This window comes from Salvelinus sp. IW2-2015, unplaced genomic scaffold, assembly GCF_002910315.2.
Source record: "Salvelinus sp. IW2-2015 unplaced genomic scaffold, ASM291031v2 Un_scaffold3374, whole genome shotgun sequence".
Lineage (NCBI taxonomy): Eukaryota > Metazoa > Chordata > Actinopteri > Salmoniformes > Salmonidae > Salvelinus > Salvelinus sp. IW2-2015.
This window is the reverse complement of record NW_019944656.1, coordinates 17,281-38,321: the sequence shown is the minus strand read 5'-3', so window position 1 is coordinate 38,321 and position 21,041 is coordinate 17,281. Positions and strand designations below refer to the sequence as shown.

Here is a 21,041-nt window from a genome sequence, read left to right as displayed (position 1 = left end):
CAGTATGTACTGTAAAATACGTATGACTGCATAGTATTGCATAAACATTTGTACTCTAAGCCATCCATTTACTCGCACTGCATTGAATGAATGAGGTTGGTTATCATGCTGTACTACATTTTTGTACATTGTTTACAGTTCCTATGCTGAACACATACTGTGTTTGAATTCTGTACAGAGTGGAAAGGCAAAGACATCATGGAGGACGAGGACGCTTGTTTACAGATGTACAAGAGACTGCAATTATAAATATGGTTTTGGCCAACAATGCAATTAGGATTCGAGAGATAAGAGAGCATATCTTGAATAATGACACCATATTTAACAACATCAATGCTGTAAGCCTGTCGACCATACAACGCATCCTCCAACGGCACCGAGTGACGATGAACACATTTACAAGGTGCCATTTAGAGAAACTCTGACAGAGTCAAGAATATGCGACATGACTTTGTAGAGGTATGTATGCAACACTACTTCCAGTACTTCAGACATGCCATATTTACTCATTGTATATAATTTTGTCTGTTACAGAGAGTATTGGAGCTGGATGCCCATGTAATTCGCCATTAGTTTATTTATGTGGATGAGGTTGGCTTCAACCTCACCAAAACCAGGCGCCGCGGAAGAAATGTAATAGGACAGAGGGCAATTACTAATGTCCCTGGACAGCGTGGGGGTAATATAACTATGTGTGCTGCCATCACTCAAAACGGGCCTCCATCACAATGCCACACTGGGTCCGTACAACACGGGCCATATGCTCACTTTCTGGATGCAATTTACACAATGCTTGTCCCTGATCCAGATCAGGAGCCTGCTAGATTTGTGGTTTTATGGGACAATGTTAGATTTCACCGGGCTGTTCTGGTCCAAAACTGGTTTGCCACCCATCCACAATTTGTAGTTTTACCTACCCCATATTCACCTTTTCTAAATCCCATAGAGGAATTCTTCTCAGCCTGGCGCTGGAAAGTGTATGATCGCCAACCTATGCCCACATGCCGCTTCTCCAGGCAATGGAGGACGCATGTGGGGACATAGAGGTTGCCTCTGTCCAAGGTTGGATACGCCATGTTAGGAGATACTTCCCTCGATGTTTGGCAAGAGAAAATGTATCTTGTGATGTGGACGAAGTATCTGGCCAGACCCAGGCCGGAGAAGAGTGAAGCGTAGCTTAGCACTGGTGACTGCCCCCCCCCCCTACCAATTCCTGGACTGGCCCCCGGGACCCCACACACACAATTGTGTTCTTTACTGTATTCTAAAGAATATGGTTTACATATGTTTATGGTTTTGTTGTATGCTACTGTATACAACAGTCATGTTTGGCCTAATAAATATTTTCTGTTTCTACATTGCATTGGTGTTTACAGTGTACTTGTTACCCCTCTCAGCAGATTACTTTCACTGTAGAACATTGTATTGAAATGTAGATAAAAGCTTATGAAGACCAAAGAGCTTTAGATTTAGAACAACAGTGTTTACATGTAATCAAAAATGTACTATTATGAAAGCAGTGTTTGCCATTTGATGAAAATGCTTCATTCTGACATGTGTTTTATGGCATTTTGAATGCAGTGTTACATTTTGAAGGAGATGTGAGGCATTTTGCATTTTGTGTGTAGAGTTTTGAAAAAAGGAGACAGTTTTGAAAACTTGTGTAAGCAGTTGGAAAAAACTGTAATAGTCACCAGTAGCCGGCCTCCGCCCAGTACCCTGCAACTGCCCTGAACCTTAATCACTGTTACTACCCTGTACCTTTGAGACTGCTGCCCTACGTACATTGTCACTGAACCCATTTCATATGTATATACTGTATTCTAGTAAAGGCTCATCCTATATAACTACTGCTGTACACACCTTTTCTATTCATATACTGTCCATACTGTCTATAAACACACCATTATATCCATACTGGACTCTGACATTGCTCATTCTGATATTTCTTAATTTATTTTATTTTATATTTGGGATTTGTGTGTATTGTTTTGTATTGTTAGATATTACTGCACTGTTGGAGCTAGAAACATAAGCATTTCGCTGCACCTGTGATAACACATCAGTGTTGGGATGATTCATATTACAGTTTTTTACAATCACTTTGGCACTAATTCCCGAACCTTGATGTCATTTTTCAAAACTTTAGACACAAAACTCACAACCGATGATCAAAATGAACATTTTTCAAAACTAACACTTTTTACAATTGCTTGGCTACAATACACATACAGCTAAGATAATTTGTTAATTGAACTAAAATCACCTGTTCAAAATGACACAACTTAACATCAAAGCATTACCATTTCAAAATGCAATTCACACATTACATCTGAGATGACTGTCTATTAATTTCATTACAATGATCTAACTATCAATTGATACAACTGCACAAAATGATAAGTAACTGTTGCATTATTGTTAATGCATAGTTTTATGGAAACTGACAAACAATACTCCATGTTTAGATCATGAAAGTTTCAGGATAACGAGATCCATTGACACCAATTACCGTCGAACATGAACCAATTGCACTACATTATCTATGGATGTAATATTTCATCATCATTCTTTATTAGACACTGTTTCTATGGTCCCATGTACCACTTTTCCAGACCATGTTTTCAGATTTGATATCACTGTACACTCACTTTATTAGGTACACCTATCTAGTACTGGGTAGGATCCCATTTGACCTCCACAACAGCCTGAATTATTCACGGTGTTGTACGTTAAGAGATGCCCTTCTGCACACCACTGTTTTAAACGGCTGTTATTTGAGTATTTGTGGCCTTTCTTTTAGCTTGAATGAGTCTGGACATTCTCCTCTGACCTCTCTCATTAACAAGGTGTTTTGCCCACAGAACTGCCGCTCACTGAATGTGTTTTGTTTATCGCATCATTCTCTGTAAACTCTAGAGACTGTGGTGCGTAAAAATCCCATTAGGGCAGCTGTTTCTGACATGCTGGAACCACCATGTGTGGCACCTTGCCCGTTCTAATGTTTGGTTGAACAACAACTAAAGCTCTCTATACTCTATATACTGAGTTGCAGGCAGCCACATGATTCGCTGTTCGAAGGAGCAGGCTATTTGCGTTAACACGCAGGTGTACCTAATAAAGTGGCCGGTGAGTGTATGTATGCAGGCCCTTGTAATTTATTTTCCAATACTGCCAACTCGTTACTGATGATTGATTTCACATTGTGGTACGAGTATATAGTGAAATGAGTGGTATCCACCTACAACAACATAGCGATAACACGGAGCCGGCAGGTAATAGAAGTCAAGCAGTGGGAGGAGGAAGACGAGGAAGACGTGGTGGTCAAAGGAATGGCAGGGGACAAGCACCCCTTCTGAGAGGTGGTTGTGGGCCTCGTTTGAGAGGTGTGGGGGAACGTGGTAGAGGACAAGGCCACGGACCAAGACAGCGGCAGCAACAGCAGAGTGTCCAATGAAATCCGAGCAGTAGTTGTAGACCATGTCGTAAATAATGGCATGACAATGACTGAGGCAGCTACAATGATTAAACCAAACCTCAGAAGTTCAACTGTGGCCTCAATCATCAGAACTTTCCGCAATGAGAACCGGTAAGTCTTCAGCATGCACTAAACATTAGGCTACTCTCAATTGTCAAATTACTGTATACTGCATGCCAATGTGTACCACAGAGTAGGTGATGTGACTAAATGTGTTCTTACTGTTTCCCTGCAGAATTGAGACTAGGCCAAATAGGGGAGGCAGAGGCAAAATTCTGACTGACCAACAAGAACGGGCTGTGGTCAATTTGGTTCGGCACGGAAATTATATTCGCCTTACAGAAATTCGGCAGCACATCTTGGACAATGACCACATGTTCAACAATGTGGATGCCATAAGTTTGCTGACTATTGCACGCATGCTGAAAAGGCACCAGGTGTCTCTAAAACAGCTATACCATGTGCCTTTTGAAAGAAATGCAGACAGAGTGAAACAACTGAGGACTGAGTAGCTTCAGGCATGTTCAGTTTCAAGATGCCTGTTGTGAAAAATTCCCAAAAAGTTCTACATCATTGTAATCAGTAATTTTCTTTCCAAAATGTATTTTTAGAGGATGATGGAGCTGGATGCTGACGAAAACCATCACAAATTCCTCTTTTTGGATGAGGCAGGCTTCAACCTGGCCAAGACAAGGAGGAGAGGTCAGAATTTTATTGGCCAGCGGGTAACCATCCAAGTACCTGGACAACGTGGGGCCAACATCGCCATGTGTGCGGCTATATCGGAAGATGGTGTGGTGGGACGCAGACCTCGTATTGAATCATATAATGCAGCTGTAACGATCGTCTTGAGGAGAGAGATTGGACCAAGACGCAACGGGTAATGACGACATGATGAATTTATTAAACAAGACGAAAACGAACTACACTTGATAATAAACAAAATAACAAAACGACGTAGACAGACCTGAACTGGAAAAACGTACATAAACACGCAGAACAGGAATAGACTACACAAACCGAAACAGTCCCGTGTGGCGCGACAAACACAGACACGGAAGACAATCACCCACAAACAAACAGTGAGAACATCCTACCTTAATATGGTTCTCAATCAGAGGAAATGAATTACACCTGCCTCTAATTGAGAACCATATCAGGTAACCCATTAACCAACATAGAAACACATAACATAGAATGCCCACCCCAACTCACGCCCTGACCAACTAAACACATACAAAAACAACTGAAAACAGGTCAGGAACGTGACAGCAGCTCTCCTTGTAACCTTCCTTGATGACCTAAATCAGGTCTGTAGAGCTGATGGCGTGACCTATGTCATTGTGTGGGATAATGTCAGGTTCCATCATGCTCAAATGGTGCAAGCATGGTTTCAGGCCCATCCACAATTTACCACACTGTACTTACCCCTTACTCTCCTTTCCTTAAGCCGATTGAGGAATCTTTCTCCACATGGGGGTGGAAGGTATATGATAGGCTCCCTCATGAACAAGCCACCCTTCTCCAGGCCATGAATGACGCATGCAACGACATCACGGCAGACCAGTGTCAGGCATGAAAATTCTTCCCAAGCTGTTTGGCTAATGAAAACATCCATTGCGATGTGGATGAGAACCTGTGGCCAAATCCACAAGACAGGGTTGATGGAAATATAGAAGTACAGTAATTAATCCTTTGTTTTTCTTTTTACAGTAAGCCAGGTGAGGAACACTGCAGTTGACGTTTTACTGTATTTTTTTATTTTTTTTATCGCTAATTATTTTTGCTTTAATTCAAAGAAACCTATGTTGTGATTTTATTGTATTTCATCAATAAATGTCAAGTTTTGTTCAATGATTCCACTGTGTCTGTAGTATTCTCTCTACTTGTCCTTTTACAGTGATGTATTTACGTGTAGTACCATAATGAAACATGTATCACATATTTTGTACTACAATATTGAATGATTGTACAAAGAACTACACAGTGAAACTATCGGTATCTTGTGTGTGGGTGATCTAAATTAATGTTCCTATGGTATTTCATGACAAATTAGTGCAAGGTTTCTTTAAAGATATGAATCTACAATGCAATGTTTTGAACATTGGACAGCCTGTGTTACAAGTGATGACTGTTTTGAGTTTTGTGTCTAGAGTTTTGAAAAATGACTACAAGGTTCTGAAATTACTATTTAACTAGGCAAGTCAGTTAAGCACAAATTCTTATTTACAATGACAGCTTATGAACAGTGGGTTAACTGCCTTGTTCTTGTCAGCTTAGGGATTTGATCTAGCAACCTTTTGGTTACTGACCCAATGCTCTAACCACTAGGCTACCTGCCGCCCCTGAAATTAGTGCCAAAGTGATTGTAGAAAACTGTAATCATAAGAAAAAGGGATATATAGACCGGTGGACAGGTACATACAGTTGAAGACGGAAGTTTACATACACTTAGGTTGCAGTCATTAAAACTCGTTTTTCAACCACTCCACAAATTTCTTGTTAACAAACTATAGTTTTGGCAAGTCGGTTAGGACATCTACTTTGTGCATGACCCAAGTAATTTTTCCAACTATTTTTTACAGACAGATTTTTTCACTTCCAGTGGGTCAGAAGTTTACATACACTAAGTTGACTGTGCCTTTAAACAGCTTGGAAAATTCCAGAAAATTATGTCATGGCTTTAGAAGCTACTGTTAGGCTAATTGACATCATTTGAGTCAATTGCAGGTGTACCTGTGGATGTATTTCAAGGCATACCTTCAAACTCAGTGCCTCTTCGCTTGACCATGGGAAAATCAAAAGAAATCAGCCAAGACCTCAGAAAAAAATTGTAGACTCCACAAGTCTGGTTCATCCTTGGAAGCAATTTCCAAACGTCTGATGGTACCACGTTCATCTGTACAAACAATAGTACGCAAGTGTAAACACCATGGGACCACGCAGCCATCATACCGCTCAGGAAGGAGATGTGTTCTGTCTCCTAGAGATGAACGTACTTTGGTGCGAAAAGTGCAAATCAATCCCAGAACAACAGCAAAGGACCTTGTGAAGATGCTGGAGGAAACAGGTACAAAAGTATCTATATCCACAGTAAAATGAGTCCTATGTCGACATAACCTGAAAGGCCGCTCAGCAAGGAAGAATACACTGCTCCAAATCCGCCATAACAAAGCCAGACTACGGTTTGCAACTGTACATGGGGAACAGATCGTACTTTCTGGGTGAAATGTACTCTGGTCTGATGAAACAAAAATAGAACTGTTTGGCCATAATGACCATTGTTATGTTTGGAGGAAAAAGGGGAATGCTTGCAAGCCGAAGAACACCATCCCAAACGTGAAGCACGAGGGTGGCAGCATCATGTTGTGGGGGTGCTTTGCTGCAGGATGGACTGGTGCACTTCATAAAATAGATGGCATCATGAGGTAGGAAAATTATGTGGATATATTGAAGCAACATCTCAAGACATCAGTCAGGAAGTTAAAGCTTGGTCGAAAATGGGTCTTCCAAATGGACAATGACCCCAAGCATACTTCACAAGTTGAGGCAAAATGGCTTAAGGACAACAAAGTCAAGGTATTGGAGTGGCCATCACAAAGCCCTGACCTCAATCCTATAAAACAATATGTGGGCAGAACTGAAAAAGTGGTGTACGAGCAAGGAGGCCTACAAACCTGACTCAGTTACACCAGCTCTGTCAGGAGGAATGGACCAAAATTCACCCAACTTATTGTGGGAAGCTTGTGGAAGGCTACCCGAAATGTTTTACCAGTTAAACAATTTAAAGGCAATGCTACCAAATACTAATTGAGTGTATGTAAACGTCTGACCCACTGGGAATGTGATGAAAGAAATAAAAGCTAAAATAAATGATTCTCTCTACTATTATTCTGATATTTCACATTCTTAAAATAAAGTGGTGATCCTAACTGACCTAAGACAGGAAATTTTTACTTGGATTAAATGTCTGGAATTGTGAAAAACTGAGTTTAAATGTATTTGGCTAAGGTGTATGTAAACTTCCGACTTCAACTGTACGTACAGTATATGGAATTCATCTGTTCTCCTTAGAAACTGAGACAAGTGTTGTTCGGAACACACACCCCAGTTGGTCATTAGTGCCTGTCTCTTCTCTGGCACAGATACCATGTGGGCACTTGGGCCCTCTCCTGTGTCCCCTCAATAATCTACACCTGCACCTGCTGCCACACTGTCATCATAAAAAAAACCTAGTGCCTGTGTGGGTGTGTGTCTGTGGGTGTGTGCAAGTGTATGTCCAGGCCAGAGGAGGCTGGTGGGAGTAGCTATAGGAGGACAAGTCCATTGTAATGTCTGGAATGGAATAAATGGAGTCAAACGTGGTTTCCATATGTTTGATGTGTTTGATATCCATTCCAGACATTACAACGAGCCCGTCCTCCTATAACTCCTCCCACCATCCTCCACAGGTCCAGGCTCTTGCCATATTGGTAATTAGCATGTAGTATAATGGTTAGGTTGYGGCCCTGCTATATACTGTCATCAAAACATACCCAGACTGTGTCTCTTGTTAAGTCGAAGTGCCCTCGCCGTTTCACATAATTTTCGGTGAATCTTCTCCAATCTTCTCAGCCGTCGCCAGTGTTATCAGTGACTGGCTCAGGGAGCAGAAGGTTGAAGGAGCTTTGAGACGTGAGACGTGAGAATTTGTACCAATGGTTTGACAGGATGACTTGAGGCATGCATAAGYCATTCTACTTGACATGTGTTGATGACACCTTCCAGCCCATGTTAAGTTTTCTCACKTTTATCTGTATCTTTTCTTATCTGCCTCTTGGTTCAGTGGCTGTTTATGAGGAGGGGGATGCCGGTTCCCAGAACTGTGATCTTGTTTGTCTATTTTATTTTATTAAAGGCCCAGTGTAGTCAAAAACGTGATTTCTCTGTGTTTTATATATATTTCCACCCTATGATGTTGGAATAAAACTGTGAAATTGTGAAAATGATGATAATGCCCTTTTAGTGTAAGAGATGTTTGAAAAAACAGTCATAGCAAAACTCTGTCTTGAGAAATTGCTCTTTGCGAAGAAGCTACTTTTGTTTCTTTTTGATAATTTTCATTTAAAACAATCACAGTAAGGTACTTAATTGTTACCCAGAAATGATTTGATACTGAGATAAAAACAGCTGCATTGGACCATTAACTGTGTGGTCACTTATAGCATGAATTCCCCAAATGAAANGCTGCATTGGACCATTAACTGTGTGGTCACTTATAGCATGAATTCCCCAAATGAAACATTTATGGATCATACACAAACACACTGGACTGATAGCTTCACCCAGTCATTTATTGAGATTAAAGAAATGAAGAGGAGCATTTCAGAGGCCAAAGAGAGAGGGGGGGGGGGGGACTATTTTGAGCGTAGAGACGTGTGATGTGCAGCGAAGCAGTTGATGAGGGTGTCTCTGCTCACTGTCAAAAAGTGGCAGGCGCGTCTGGTGGGATGATAACTCCCCCTGCCCCGTGCAGTGCTTGGTCAACCCTGTCAAATGGGGAGGGCATCCGAGATTCGCCAAATAGTAGCTTCTTCTACTGTCCGGATGAAACGTAGCGGTGAAGACTTCGATTTACCCTTTTTCTTTCACTTCTCTTTGATCTTGTTGACGGGGAGGGCGGTGTTGGTTTTTCTCTTCATTAGATGAAAACGACTGGCAAGGCAAGACTAATTGTAGAGCCTGTTTACTATTTTGTAGGCAAAGTGAAACGTTTTATGACTTATGAAATAACGTTTTTACACTTTCCTGTGTACCGCACGCAAAAACCGGATTCCAGTTCTCTCTCCTGTGGAGCGAGCGCCTTTTTTTGTATCGCCCTAGCAACTGGTCCTCGTGGCTGCTGCCTTGTGACATTTCCTTGTCGCTTTACTCACCAGCCATCGCATATTGAATTCGCCTTTTTGCACCCGCCTGTATGCGGGGCCATTTTTGCATAGGGTATTTCCCTACCTCGTCTTTAATTTGATTTATTTAAAACTCTGGAGGTTCATGCGTCGGAGAAGTCTCATCTTTCTGCGTCAAAATGCCTGTGAGACGCGGTCATGTAGCCCTCCAGAACACTTATCTGGACACCATTATCCGGAAATTCGATGGACAAAGTAAGTGGACACACTTTGTATTATGACTGAAAAAGTAATAACATAATGTGACCATGAGCAAGCTGTTTTAACTGTATAATCCCAACAACAAACAATTAGACTGGGTAGAAATGAAAGTGAATGCCTTTTCCATGTAACCTTTCAACCATGCAAAGTGTAATAAAATGTAAAGACAAATGCATTTGTCTAGTGCTCCCTTGTGCCTCCCAGTTTCTATTGATCCTAATATGAGTGCTACATGGCTGTTTCTGTAATCAAGTAGATGCTTCAGTTTAAGTCTGTCTGTCTGTCTGTCTGCCTGCCTGTTGGTGTAACATGTTCTCTGTCCTTAAACTGGTCAGACCACTGGATCCTGATAGAAAGAGTACATAATGTCTTTACTTTACAGAGTTTGCATGTGACCACTAACCACTACTACACACTCTGTTAGTGCATATAACTGAGTGATATCCTTCTTGAACAGGGCCTTATGCAGCACATCATAGCACACTTTACACCCACAGTGCCTCCTCTTCGTTTTCGTGCTTTTGTCTTGAATTAAAAGGTATCGTAGTTGACTATTGCGCACTCAGAAACTGCCCCAGAATTTCTTTGCAACCCACTCAAACAAAACATTATTGATCCATTCAGCAAAGAAGAAATCCAGTTGTTTAAATAAGAGGAATGGCTCTGATTAGCACTGAACTTCAATTACAGTAGTGGCCTATAACCTAGCTCAGTGACCTATAACCTAGCTCAGTAGTGGTTTATAACCTAGCTCAGTAGTGGTTTATAACCTAGCTCAGTAGTGACCTATAACCTAGCTCAGTAGTGGTTTATAACCTAGCTCAGTAGTGACCTATAACCTAGCTCAGTAGTGGCCTATAACCTAGCTCAGTAGTGGCCTATAACCTAGCTCAGTAGAGGCCTATAACCTAGCTCAGTAGTGGCCTATACCCTAGCTCAGTAGTGGCCTATCTCTATGCTACTGTAAGTCTGACTGTGACTACTGTGCCTGTCACTGTCAGTGTTCTTCAGTCACAGTGTGAAGGCAGTCTGTTGACCACAGGGGTACGGCTCAAAATAACCCTCTCCACCGCTGCTCCACATTAAAGAGAGAAGATGCAATGTTCCACTTTTCACCTCAATTTCATGTTAAAGGATTTCAGCTTGTTTAATTTGCTGTGCTGGCAGGTGACATTTCGGAATTAATTGTGTTACTCTGAGATTTTCAAAACTCTCTGCAGAGGGGTCCTCAGAGACAGACCGATAAGTCCCATCAAACTGATGTCTTCCTTATCTCTGTGTGCGTGTGTGCGTGCGTAAGCACCCTGCCGGGTGATGCGTGTGCCAYACCACTGCTGCTTAGCAACAATCTGAGTCTGGGTGTCTGTGTTCTGAGGCATTGATAATGACTTAGGATAGGATGTACTTTCCACCAAACGACCTCACCTATTTACTCTACACAGAGGAGCAAGGAGGGGGAAGGGGTTCTGCTTTTTCTGGGTGAAGCTCCAAATCGCTCTCCTCATATTTGTTTAAATGGGGAAGAATGAGAGTTGTGTAACTCAGTTTCACGAGGGGATAAAAAGAYGAGTAGAGACAGAGTCAGAGGCACAGATGTTTGAGCAGCTTTTCAARATAAACTGTACTGATTGAATATCACGCTGTACGACAATATCAGTGTAGCTGATGTGACTTCGAAGGCAATTGTCATTAGCGCTGGAGACAATAGCCACACTCATGAACCTAGGTAAGGACGGCTGAAACCTATTGCAGTATATTATAATCTTGATTGCGGACTGTCATTGCTGAGTCCAGCTGCTCCGTATTAGTCCCTTCTGGGGCCATCTTGAATCATTGCACTTGTCACAGCCGTTAATTGAATTGGACCAAGGTGCAGCGTGGTGGGCGTACATATTCCTTTATTATTGGAAATGCCGACAAAAACAATAAACACTACAAAACAAACCGTGAAGCTAAAGGCTATGTGCCATAAACAAAGTCAACTTCCCACAAAGACAGGTGGGAAAAAGGGCTACCTAAGTATGGTTCTCAATCAGAGACAGACGATAGACAGCTGTCCCTGATTGAGAACCCTACCCGGCCAAAACATAAAAATACAAATAATAGAACATAGAATACCCACCCCAACTCACACCCTGACCAAACCAAAATAGAGACATAAAAGGCTCTCTAAGGTCAGGGCGTGACAGCACTGATATGATTTGTGCCGCAGAGGGACAGACTTGATTACTCCAATTTCAATGGAAATTGATGTTGAGGTGAATGTGGTTAGTTGAATGCGAAACTGAAATTAACACAGTCCAGACTTGAATTGGATCTGATTGAGAGACTTCTCCTTGAAATGATCATTACCTGAATATGATAAATCAATGTTTCTAAAGTTGGATAAACTTTGAATGTGTAACGATTCTCGTCCTCTTCGTCTGAGGAGTATGAAGGATGCGGACCAATATGCAGCGTGTAAGTGTTCGTCATATTTTAATAACAATTGAACACTACAAAATACAAAAATAACAAAGTGAATGAAAACGAAAACCGAAAACAGTCCTGAATGGTGACACAAACACAAAAACAGGAAACAACCACCCCAACCAAAATGGGGAAAACAGGCTACCTAAATATGATTCTCAATCAGAGACAACGATCGACAGCTGCCTCTGATTGAGAACCATATCAGGCCAGACATAGAAATACAACAACATAGAAAACAGAACATAGACTACCCACCCCAACTCACGCCCCTGACCAACCTAACACAAAGACATAAAAAGAAACTAAGGTCAGAACGTGACAGAATGTCCGATTTTGCATATTGCATTTGATGTAATAAGCCTTCAATGATAATTGTACTGTAATTCCCACATTCCCACCATATTCGTACATTTTCATATCTGCTCTGACTCTCCCCTTGGTTTCCTCCCAGATCGTAAGTTCCTGATAGCCAACGCTCAGATGAAGAACTGTGGCATTATCTACTGTAACGAGGGCTTCTGCCAGATGTTTGGCTTCTCGCGGGCAGAGATCATGCAGCAGCCCTGCACCTGCCAGTTCTTGGTGGGGCCTGGCACCATGAAGACTGCCCTGACACAGCTGGCACAGGCCCTGCTAGGGTCAGAGGAGCGCAAGGTGGAGATCCTCTACTACAACAAAGAAGGTAAGGAGAAGGTGGAGGGTTAGACTGAGATTCAGAGAGAAAGAGATGGAAAGAGCAAGAGAGTCAAAGTGACAACATTACTCCCCTTCTTTATAGTGGGGAGTGCTGTAAAGGTCACATACAGAATATTTTGGTCCCTCCAAGTTTCATGGCTGTCTCCCTCTCACTTTTATGTAATGCTACTGTATGATGCAGTGTTACAGAATGTGGAGCCAGCTGCTGCAGACTCAGTGAACTCTCATCTACTAATTTATCTGTCTGAGGAGTGGACATGGTGGAGCTATCTTGGCCTGCTTACCTCACATGCAACATGTTTATTCATCCCCTATAACAACACAGGGCAAGACCCAGATGCAGACACAGGAGGCAGAGGGTTCGAGTCTCAACAACAAAGGGCAGGCAAGAGGCAGGTTGAGGACAGGTAAAAGTTCAGAACCAGGTCAGAGTTTCAAACAGTACAGGGAGGCAGGCAAGCTCAAGGTCAGGGCAGGGCAGGCTGAATGGTCAGGCAGGCGGGCTCAGTGTCAGGACAGGCAAAAGGTCAAAACCAGGAGGACTAGAAAAACAGAGACAAGAAAAAGCAGGAGCACAGAAAAACACGCTGGTTGACTTGACAAGACAAACTGGCACAGACAAACAGAGAACACAGGAATAAATACCCTGGGAATAATTGGGAAGACGGGTAACACCTGGAGGTGGGTGGAGACAATCACAAAGACAGGTGAAACAGATCAGGGCGTGACATCCCCACTCCCCATTCCCATCCTGTGCATAGCTGCACTAAGTAGTTTGGGGGTGCTGCAGGGGGATAAGGGGGGTGCAGATTATTTATTTTTTGCCCGTGCTACGGAAGGCTATATAGGTACACTAATACAGGACAAGTAAAGGCCCCGTGCACTACTTTTGTGATTTTGTTTTATTAAAAAAATTAAAAATACTTGTATGCTCCTGTGTTTTGTCTCTTGTACATCAACACAGGACCCTGGGTTGGAACCAAAATAATTTTCCAATCGTTTTGTTCTGAAAAGAACCATATATACATTTTTTCGTTACACTGTTCCGACCAGCAAAATACAGTTCTGAACCGGTTCAACCCACCCAAAGTACCCGTTTATATCGTTACTTTCTGTTCCTTTTTAAACCTTTATTTATTTTCCATTTAGCTCGACATTAAATTACTTTTCCAATCATGCAGTATGGATAGAGTAGCTTTGTCAGGATTTCCGCTGAAGTCGGGTCCTCTCCTTGTTCGGGCTGCGCTCGGCGGTCGGCGTCGCCGGTCTTCTAGCCATAATCGATCCACTTTTCATTTTCCATGTGTTTTGTCTTGTTTTTCCTCACACCTGGTTTCTATTCCCTCAATCACTTGTTGTGTATTTAACCCTCTGTTCCCCCCATGTCTTTGTGTGGGATTGTTTATTGTAAGTGCTTGTGCACGTGTTGATTGGTCCGCGACGGGTTTTTGTACCCAATAGCTTGTTATTTTTTATGCCGTTGGTTTTGCTATTTAACTGCTGAGGCTATTACCAAGTTCTGCTCTCCTGCGTCTGACTTCCCTGCCTTCGGTTACGCACCCCTTACAAGCTTGCTATAGAGCTGGCACGCTATAGCTCAGTGAATTGTTCACATGCGTTATAGAAAGACAAGTGTAGGGCGTGAGATTCAACTAAAATTTTGCGAGTGGGGAGACAGCGAGAGAGGGTGGAGGAGGAGGCTTGGCTTGAAACGCTGGGGATCTTGTGATGACATGCATTATTTGAATCAGGCCCACAGAATTATACCTACGAAGGAGCGGCTTCTATGGAAGAATTTTGAATGTCTTTGAACTTTAGAGTTGGCTTAACGTTGGACCAGAGTAGCTGGCTAGCTAACAAGCTTGCGTGTGCAGAGCGGCACCTGAATTAAAAACACATCTTACCTTAATAAATCCAATGTGAACTTTAGGATCCCTAACTAACATTGAAAAAGTTAATCCATCCTTCTGTAATAAAAAATCTCTCTCCCTATCTTCTGAATTATGTTTGTAATGTCCGCAGGCTGCAGCTATGCTTCTGAGGGGCAGATAGACTACACGCACACACACTGGCAAAGATTTTCAGCTGGCAGACTTTGGAAGAAGTTAATGATTGACAGAGGAAGAGCTTTGCATAGGCGCTTTGTTGCATTTTTTTATGGGACTTTTAAATAATGGTTCTGTTCCAGAACAATATAGATCACTTTCGTTCCCTGGTCTGGTTCTGATTCTGTTCCTTAAAAATGTCATTATTTTCCAGTTTGTTCGCGACCCCTACAAAGGACAGAGGGACAACCAAACAGACCTGGCTAGTGAGGCTGTAGACACAATGCCGTTACGTTGGGCATGAGAAGTGCCGTGTCGGAGAGCTTGTTGTCATGGAAATATTGTCAGTGTGCCAGCTCAAATCCACTGAATATCTATTTATTTTGTATCCCAGTAATGCATACAGTCATGAACGCAGGTGCGCACACAAGCACGAATGAATTGTAAATGGGTACAATTCATCATACACAATAAAAATGCATTATGCTGCTGTACTTGATTGATCTTAATTGATCCTAAAACTGAATGAATGTGTTTGTTTGTTAATGTGTGTGTGTGTGTGAGTGTAAAACAAGGACATTTCCTGGGGACATTACTCCGGGGATGTTTTGCCGGTCCCCAAAATGAAAATGGCTGTTTTAGGCTTAGGGGTTAGGTTTAGGGGTTAGGGTTACAATTAGGATTAGGGGTTAAGAGCTGGAGTTAGGGTTAGAGTTTGGTTAAGGGTTAGGTTTAGGAGTTAGGGAAAATAGGATTTTGAATGGGAATCAATTAGGCTTGGGAGGTATACCCCGTATACCAGGGTATTTGGAAATAGCTACAGGATGGTTTTTCAATACCGTCAATACCTTTGAAACTGTTTCTTTGAAGTTTTTCAATAAATTGTAATATTTGTGTCTGTTTTTTATGTAAGTACCTGCAGTCAACTTGTGCAATATGTTAGGAGAGCGTTAGGAGATAAAGCAGATCATGTTCTTCTTTTCACCTGTCACATTATTTTACATTATGAGACTTACCGTAGTTCCCCAGATCAGTTGAGCCAGTCACATGTTTGTTTGTGTTATAGCACAATGGGAGTAAGCAGGAACAGGTGAGTCCATCTGTGTATTGACGGGGTTGTGTTTTATATTGAAAGTCAACAATGCCAAAGGTGCTTCAACAAAGTACTGAGTAAAGGGTCTGAATATTTATGTACAGTAAATGTGATATTTCAGTTTTTTATTTTTAATAAATTTGCTACAAGTTTTTGTTCTGTCCTTCTGGGGTATTGTGTGTAGATGGGTGAGGACAAATAAGGCTGTAACGTAACAAAATGTGGAAAAAGTGAAGGGGTCTGAATACTTTCCGAATGCACAGTATCTAAGTAAGTGCTGAATTAATAAGGTGACGGGGCATCATATTGTGTTAGCTTTCTGCCATGTTTGAGAAGTCAAAGCACTTTGGATGAGTTATCTGTACATCTGCCATTGCTATCTTTTGATTTCCTTGCGTTTTTTCTCCTCTCTGTTCTCGGCCCGTCTCCTCCCCCATTGTCTCCGAGCAGAGCAGGCAGGTCCGTTGCCCTAGTGACTCCGGACTCCACACAGACACAGCATGTACACATGCTGCTCCAGAGCCAGTACTTTTTTTCCGTCAAACAAGCATGCGTCAAACTTTGTTCATTTGCACATTGTCTCTCATTCACATTCACTTGTAAATGTCCAAACTCACCCAAAATGTTATTTGTAAGCTTCTACCTACAGTACCAGACAAAGGTTTGGACACACCTACTCATTCAAGGGTTTTTCTTAATTTTCTACTATTTTCTACATTGTAGAAAAACTATGAAATAACACATATGAAATCATGTAATAACCAAAAAAGTGTTAAACAAAACAAAATATATTTTATATTTGAGATTCTTCAAAGGAGCCACCCTTTGCCTTGATGACAACTTTGCACACTCTTGGCATTCTCTCAACCAGCTTCATGAGGTAGTCACCTGGAATGCCTTTCAATTAACAGGTGTGCCTTGTTAAAAGTTCATTTGTGGAATTTCTTTACTTCTTAATGCGTTTGAGCCAATCAGTTGTGTTGTGACAAGGTAGGGGAAGTATACAAAATATAGCCCTATTTGGTAAAATACCAAGTCCATATTATGGAAAGAACAGCTCAAATAAGCAAAGAGAAACGACAGTTCATCATTACTTTAAGACATGAAGGTCAGTCAATGAGGAAAATTTCAACGTTTCTTCAAGTGCAGTCGCAAAAACCATGAAGTGCTATGATGAAACTGGCTCTCATGAGGACCGCCGCAGGAAAGGACGAGCTAGAGTTACCTCTGCTGCAGAGGTCAATGCGGAACATTTCAAGAACTTGTAGTAGGGAGTTGTAGTTTCGAACAAGCCAATATTCTACATAGTTTAGTGCATAAAACATGGTAATTAACTACACTGACTATAATCCATTGCACATCTACTTGTTCGGTCTGTGTTTCATTTACGCCTACTACAGAAGAGACAGAAGAATGCACCTCAAAAGCACTAATCGCTCAGTACTACGATTGATATMCCACTCTATTCCCCTCTCTTCTGTAGTTCTCTTGCTTTCTTTRTTCCTCTCTCTCTTTCTCTAGCTCTCCCTCTCMCCCYCTCTCTCCCTCCCCTCTTCCTACASTCTGTCTACAMTTTGATTGGTCTTATTCTCTATCTCCCTCTATATCTCATTRGCTGCCTCCCCCCTCTATCTGTTTCTCCTATGCTAGGACATGTTGACAGCCCCCACCCTGGCTTCACTTAAACAGAAAGGAGGGTCTCATAAATGCKCTGGGAAAACATCCAGTCYTGGAAAGAAACTACAAGACTGTACTGCTGTTTGAAAGGCCTCTCCACATAAAACTGAAATGAGATGGCAGTAACAGCCCACCAACCATGAAACCTGAGACTCTGKGTCTAAATGTGTTCAGTGTTAAAGAGAGCACAGTCAGATAAGATGAAACAATATTTATAGTTACTTGAGCTGTCCTGAAGTCTACTTAGTTARCTTTGAGCCCAGGTTAGGATGGCCATRAGCAGCTTTATAATGTTATGTCTCTCCCCCCTGCAGGGACCTGCAGGCCCTGTCTGATTGATGTTGTTCCTGTGAAGAAAGCGGAGGGACAGGTCATCATGTTCATCCTCAACTTCCAGGAAATCATTGACCCCTCCCTCAAGAAACCAGGTCTGAGACAGAGGGTGGCCCAGGGCTGGGTATGGGCAGGTCAGTGTGGAAGTGTGTGTGTGTGTGTGTGATACTGTCTGTCTGTCTGTCTGCATCAACCTGTTTATTCCATGTTAAATGTAGCTGTGTTATAACATACAGAATGTGACTACATCCTGGTACTYTAGGTGTATTTATGTAAAGTGTATGTATAAGCCCTCTGTGGTTTCTCAGGGCAGAGTCGCAGGCTGAAGTTGAGACTGCCATTGGTACGTGCAATGCGTCGGTCTTCCCTCGCCAAAGACCAGTTTGAGGGGGTGGTGGTGGACTACCTACAGGTAAGGTGCCCAGAGACTCCCATACACACATAGGCCTATACACACAGTACTCGTCTAAATATGACCTTACATATAATATATCTTGATTATTTCAGTTCCTGTATCTCTTATCTCTTATGTTTTGTAATGAATATAGCTTCAGTCACATACATTTAGCAGTAAGTAGAAATCTAGTACAATATTTAACCTATGATTGTCCTCTTCCTCCTTCCCTAATTCAGCCCAACAGTGAAGAGATCCCACTGAAAGAGTTACGTATCCCGTCCAAGGAGAGCTGCATGCAGTCTGAGACAGAGGCGCTGATAGAGCAGGACCATGAGTCCTCCCAGCCTGCAAGCCACTACTCCCCCAAACTGCTGTCCCTATTGTCGGAGCGGCTGGAACCCAGCGTGCCCTTCCTCCCCAGCAGCCCCTTCTCCAGTGCAGCCTTTCCCAGGARGGTCCTGCCCCGGAGCCACTCCAGAGAGACTGTCGGCAGCCTCCGCAYAGCTTCCTCCCTGGATGACCTCGACAGCATGAGGGCCGAGTRGGGCCGACCAGGAGACCCACGCTCCAMCAGCAGTGAGTTTGTGTGTGTGTGTACCCAGTCAAAAGTGTAGTCTGTTGCCATTTTTGTACCCCCTCTGACAGGAAGAAATGTGGCTGTCTKCTCTTACAGTTCCATCTGAATCAAAACAAACCAAGCCAAAGCTACCTGGGCCTGTTGGAGGTATTCTGTTCTCTAGAAAATGTGAATCCTCACTCCCATTACTCAAGCACTGAGCATGTGCAGCAGCAGGGTCACTAATCAATGCCTCTAACCTATAGTGTGTGTGTGTGTTGTGTGTGTGTGTGTGTGTTGTGGTGTGTGTGTGTTGTGTGTGTGTGGTGTTGTGTGTGTGTGTGTGTGTGTGTGTGTGTGTGTGTGTGTTGTGTGTGTGTGTGTGTGTGTGTGTGTTGTGTGTGTGTGTGTGTGTCTGCTGCCTTTACTCATCACACACCTAATACTATGGGCTATGGATGGAGTGTAGGGCTGTGGACTTCCCATCTACCCCAGGGAAATAATGTAGAGGAATACATACATCCCCGCAATGCATTAACACACTCCCTCTCATTTCATTACTCTATCAATTCAATTTAATTGGCTTTATTGGCATGAGAAACATATGTTTACATTGCCAAAACAAGTGAAATAGATAATACACTTTCTCTGTATCTTTCTCACTCAGATGCTTTGCTCAGTATAAACCAAGATGTTTCTCACCTAGAGGAATGGAAATTGCATWATAACACATTATATTTTTAGTTCTGAATGTGTTACTTGCAGTTTAAATAAAGGATTTGAATGATAATATAATATGTAAACTAGTCGATGAAAGTAGATAGAGACACAGTAATGAGAGATGAGTGTTGTTGTGTGCAGACTTGAAGGCCGGTACTCTGAGCTCCACCTCAGACTCGGACCTGATGCGACGCAGGACCAGCACTCGCAGGACCAGCACTCGTAACCCCCTCACACTCAGTTTCGCCTCCGACCTCTTGCGACCACCCTCGCCCACTGAGATCGAGATCATCGCTCCCAGCAAAGTAAAGGACCGTCACCGAGACGTCACAGAGAAGGTCACACATGTCACACAGGTGAGACACAWGGTCCTCACTAGCACTCATATCACACKACCACAACCATGTGATTGCCTGACTCAACCTGTATTCTGCTTATATATTCAGGGATTTTCAAAGTGAGCTTTTTCAGAACGGCATGTGCGATATTGTGTACACAGGACGTTGTGTAAAAGGAACGTTGGGTTATTGAGAAGTGGTGGATTACATCTCTTCGGTCTGACTTCCTGTGTTGCAAGCTTTCTGCTGAAGAAACAGCTGCATGTCACTCAAGAGTTTCCACATGCATCCACACACACACATACACACACAAACACACAAACAGGAAGGATATATATAATATTTAAAAAAAATTCAGTCACTTTGGTGCTATTTTCAAAAGTATGTGGTGAACTTTCTTAATACAAAACTCCAAACTGGTAACACTTGTAACACGGCAAGTCTCATAAAACATTTTATTGTGCATTTATTTAGTTTGAATGCATCTTTCACCACCCAACCATTCATCCAAATTATAAATGTACTGTGAAATACCATGTGAACATTTATTTAATCATCAAAACACAACATATTAATATCTTCTCAATGTAGTTATTTTAACAGCTAGTTAATCCAATAGATACGTGTTTCAAAATGCCCTTTGAATATAATATGCCACAGTACTGTTTTCACATTAGACAATACACTTGCACTATCTATTGAAATTGACTGAACATCAAACCTTACACAATTGATGAAAAAAGTGTCTGTATTGTTCAGATATAATTCCAACATAGGTGTACTGTAATCAAATGAAAGAAACATAACATTTAGCAAGCATTAGTTTGCATCAAGTCTGTCTTGAGCATTTGGCCATTGGTTCTCATCGACATCGCAGTAAATGTCCTCATTGTTCATGCACCTGGGGATAAACCTTTTGGCATGGAGAATCCAAGCCTGACAAAGTCTGGATTGATGTCATTACATGACTCATTCATGGCCTGAAGGAGGGTGGTACGCTCATGGGGATGACAATCATATATCTTCCACCTGTACTGTAATATGTATTGTATTTTACAGTATTGTATTGTACTTATGAATTGTAGTGGTC

General features: G+C 42.2%; 1 protein-coding gene across 3 annotated transcripts; it reads left to right on the top strand.

The window, feature by feature from the left end:
• Positions 1-8,936: 8,936 nt before the first annotated feature.
• LOC112075755 (voltage-gated inwardly rectifying potassium channel KCNH6-like) lies at positions 8,937-20,194 on the top strand. 3 transcript variants are annotated; one of them, XM_070441047.1, is made up of 7 exons: positions 8,937-9,618; positions 12,548-12,778; positions 17,922-18,035; positions 18,249-18,352; positions 18,574-18,913; positions 19,011-19,061; positions 19,755-20,194. In XM_070441047.1, the coding sequence occupies exons 1-7, from the start codon at positions 9,543-9,545 to the stop codon at positions 20,072-20,074; spliced, it is 1,236 nt and encodes a 411-aa protein (XP_070297148.1). In that variant the 5' UTR covers positions 8,937-9,542; the 3' UTR covers positions 20,075-20,194. The 3 variants fall into 3 exon arrangements, with proteins under 3 accessions (XP_070297148.1, XP_070297147.1, XP_070297149.1); XM_070441046.1 differs by having other exon boundaries at positions 17,922-18,074; positions 19,755-20,184; XM_070441048.1 differs by lacking the exon at positions 19,011-19,061 and having other exon boundaries at positions 17,922-18,074; positions 19,755-20,185.
• The last annotated feature ends 847 nt before the right edge of the window (positions 20,195-21,041 follow it).